The 2303-nt window shown below is 46.5% G+C and overlaps 1 protein-coding gene across 1 annotated transcript in view; it reads left to right on the top strand.

The window, feature by feature from the left end:
• SV2C (synaptic vesicle glycoprotein 2C) overlaps positions 1 to 2303 on the top strand; it is a 208602-nt gene that overhangs the window by 108447 nt on the left and 97852 nt on the right. Inside the window, exon 4 of the mRNA XM_019641085.1 lies at positions 1413 to 1564. Coding sequence (XP_019496630.1) covers positions 1413 to 1564 — 152 coding nt within the window. The remainder of the gene's footprint in view (positions 1 to 1412; positions 1565 to 2303) is intronic.

Genomic DNA, 2303 nt, shown 5'->3' with positions numbered 1-2303 from the left:
GGTTTGTGCGTTTTGCTAAGCTTTTCAGTCCCCAACCCCATTTCCTAGTCAGCACTGTGGTGGGGATTAAGTGCATGGTGGTCATGTTAGAACACCCAGTGCATAATTAGTGCTCAAGAATGGAAGCTCTTGTCGCTGCCAGGTTCATATCCCACACCAGATACCCAGACTCTGTCAGCATAGCCCAAAGTGAGCTCAGAGCTACCGAAAAGAGAGAGAATGCACTGAAATGAAAAGAGAGAGAATGCGCTGAAATGCGTAAACCTCCCCTAGAAGGTGAGACGTTTCGAGTCAGAGGAAAGTCTCCCCATAAGAAGCTCAGCCCTGCTGACAGCTTGCTCATAGTGCAGTGAGATCCCTTTAGGACTTCTGACCTCCAGAACGGCAAGATAATAAATTTGTGTGGTTTTTAAGCCACTAAGTGTGCAGTCATTTGTTACACAGCAATAGGAGATGAATACAACATATAATTAAATTCATCAATTTTAAGTGATGAGATTTGACTAAAGTACACAATTGTGTGACTACCACTGCAGTCAAGACACAGAACAGCTCCATCACCAGAAACTTCCCTTTGCAGTCAATTTTTTCACACCATCTCTGGCAATGTTAGGCTTTGTGTATTTCCCAAACTTTCATATAAATGTAATCATACAATATGTAATTTTTTGTGTCTAGACTCTGACGTGGTGAAATGCCGGTGAGAGCCATCTGTGTGGTTGGGTGTGTCTGTGGTGCATTCCCTTTGGTTGCTGAGTAGTTTTCCATCGTAGGAATGGAACGGTTTGTTGGTCCACTCACCAGTTGGTGGACCTTTTGGGTTGTTTACAGTTTGGGCTGGTATGAGTAACACTCCTCTGCACATTGGAGTACAACTCGTTGGGTGAACGATGTTTTCATTTCTCTTGGATTTTCACTTCATTCCTAGGAGGGGGATTACTAGATTGTTTGGTAACAGTGTCTGTTTAAATTGATGAGAAACTGCTAAACTGTTTTCCTAAGTGGCTCTATATCAAAATCCAAATTTTTTTTGGAAGATTTTTTTGGGGAATTGGGGGAGAGGAACAGCATTGGGTAATCGGGGAAGGGGAACAAATAAGTTGCTGTCCTTTTGTTCTTCAGTCTAGTTGTGGAGGATGTCGCTTCACTGGCCCAAGTTGGTATTATCATTGTGCTCTTCCCAGCTGAGGCGGCTGCTCACGGTGGCTCATGGCAGCTCACGAAAGCTCACGCCCACTGCCGGCCAGCCCCACTGCAGCCTATGCCNTATTAAAGTTATAAAATGATAAAAATATATACATTCTTTGGTATGCTGGGGTGGAGAGCATGTTGTTAGAACTGGCTTAAGTTCTGCCCTTCGCCTCTCATATGACTGTCCAGGCCCTGATTTCATTCTCCGTACCTCTTGGCAGGATTGGAGGAGCCATTCCCATTGTGTTCTCCTACTTTGCTGAAGTGCTGGCCCGGGAGAAGCGGGGTGAGCACCTGAGCTGGCTCTGCATGTTCTGGATGATCGGCGGCATCTACGCCTCTGCCATGGCCTGGGCCATCATCCCTCACTACGGTAAGAGGCTGGCCTGGTACCGCACGGCGGCCACCTTGTCTTCCTTCAGCCTCCATGCCCGTCCCTTTCTCGCTTATAAATGCGGGTTTGAGAACAACACTGTCAGCATTATGTGTCTCCCTTTTATAATGTCTAGGATTTTTTTTCTACCTCTGCAGAGATCTGTATAAGGTAAGACTGTGCCCATGGTTGTTTAGCAATGCTATTACATTTTGCTGTTTTTAGAGCCATCACTTTAGTTTGTTTCCTACGTGCTCTCAACTCTGGGGTCCCCGCTCAAGTGGACGTGAGGGGTTCCACAGATCGTAATCAGAATATAAGGCAATGTGACTTACAGTTGTTTCTGGGATGGTCATACGCATCAGACACACACAAGTGCTTTTATTCATCCCCTCTGGGCCAGTCCAAAGCTCAGCCCCATGTCAGCCCCACCCCTTCTGGCAGTTCAAAGCTGGGGACGGCAGTGGGAAATATCCTGTCTTGTCATAGGCCACCAGTTAGCGGAACTTAACAGGTGACTGCGGGTTTTGCTCCACAGAGATCTCCTCCTCAGCCTCTCCTAAGCACTCACCACTCTCACCACCTCAGAATACTTGAAAGTTTCATGTTTCTGAGCAGTTCTCCCCCACTCAGAACCCAAGAGCTCCCAGTTGCTCCAGCAGTGCAATTCAGGAAGAGATTAACAGAATCCAGGAATTGAATTTAATATATAAAGAAAGGGGAGGGGAGATGTTCTGGG

The sequence above is a fragment of the Hipposideros armiger genome, unplaced genomic scaffold, assembly GCF_001890085.2.
Source record: "Hipposideros armiger isolate ML-2016 unplaced genomic scaffold, ASM189008v1 scaffold_55, whole genome shotgun sequence".
Taxonomy (NCBI): domain Eukaryota; kingdom Metazoa; phylum Chordata; class Mammalia; order Chiroptera; family Hipposideridae; genus Hipposideros; species Hipposideros armiger.
Note: the sequence above shows the minus strand (reverse complement) of the source record. Positions and strands in the feature narration are given on the sequence as shown.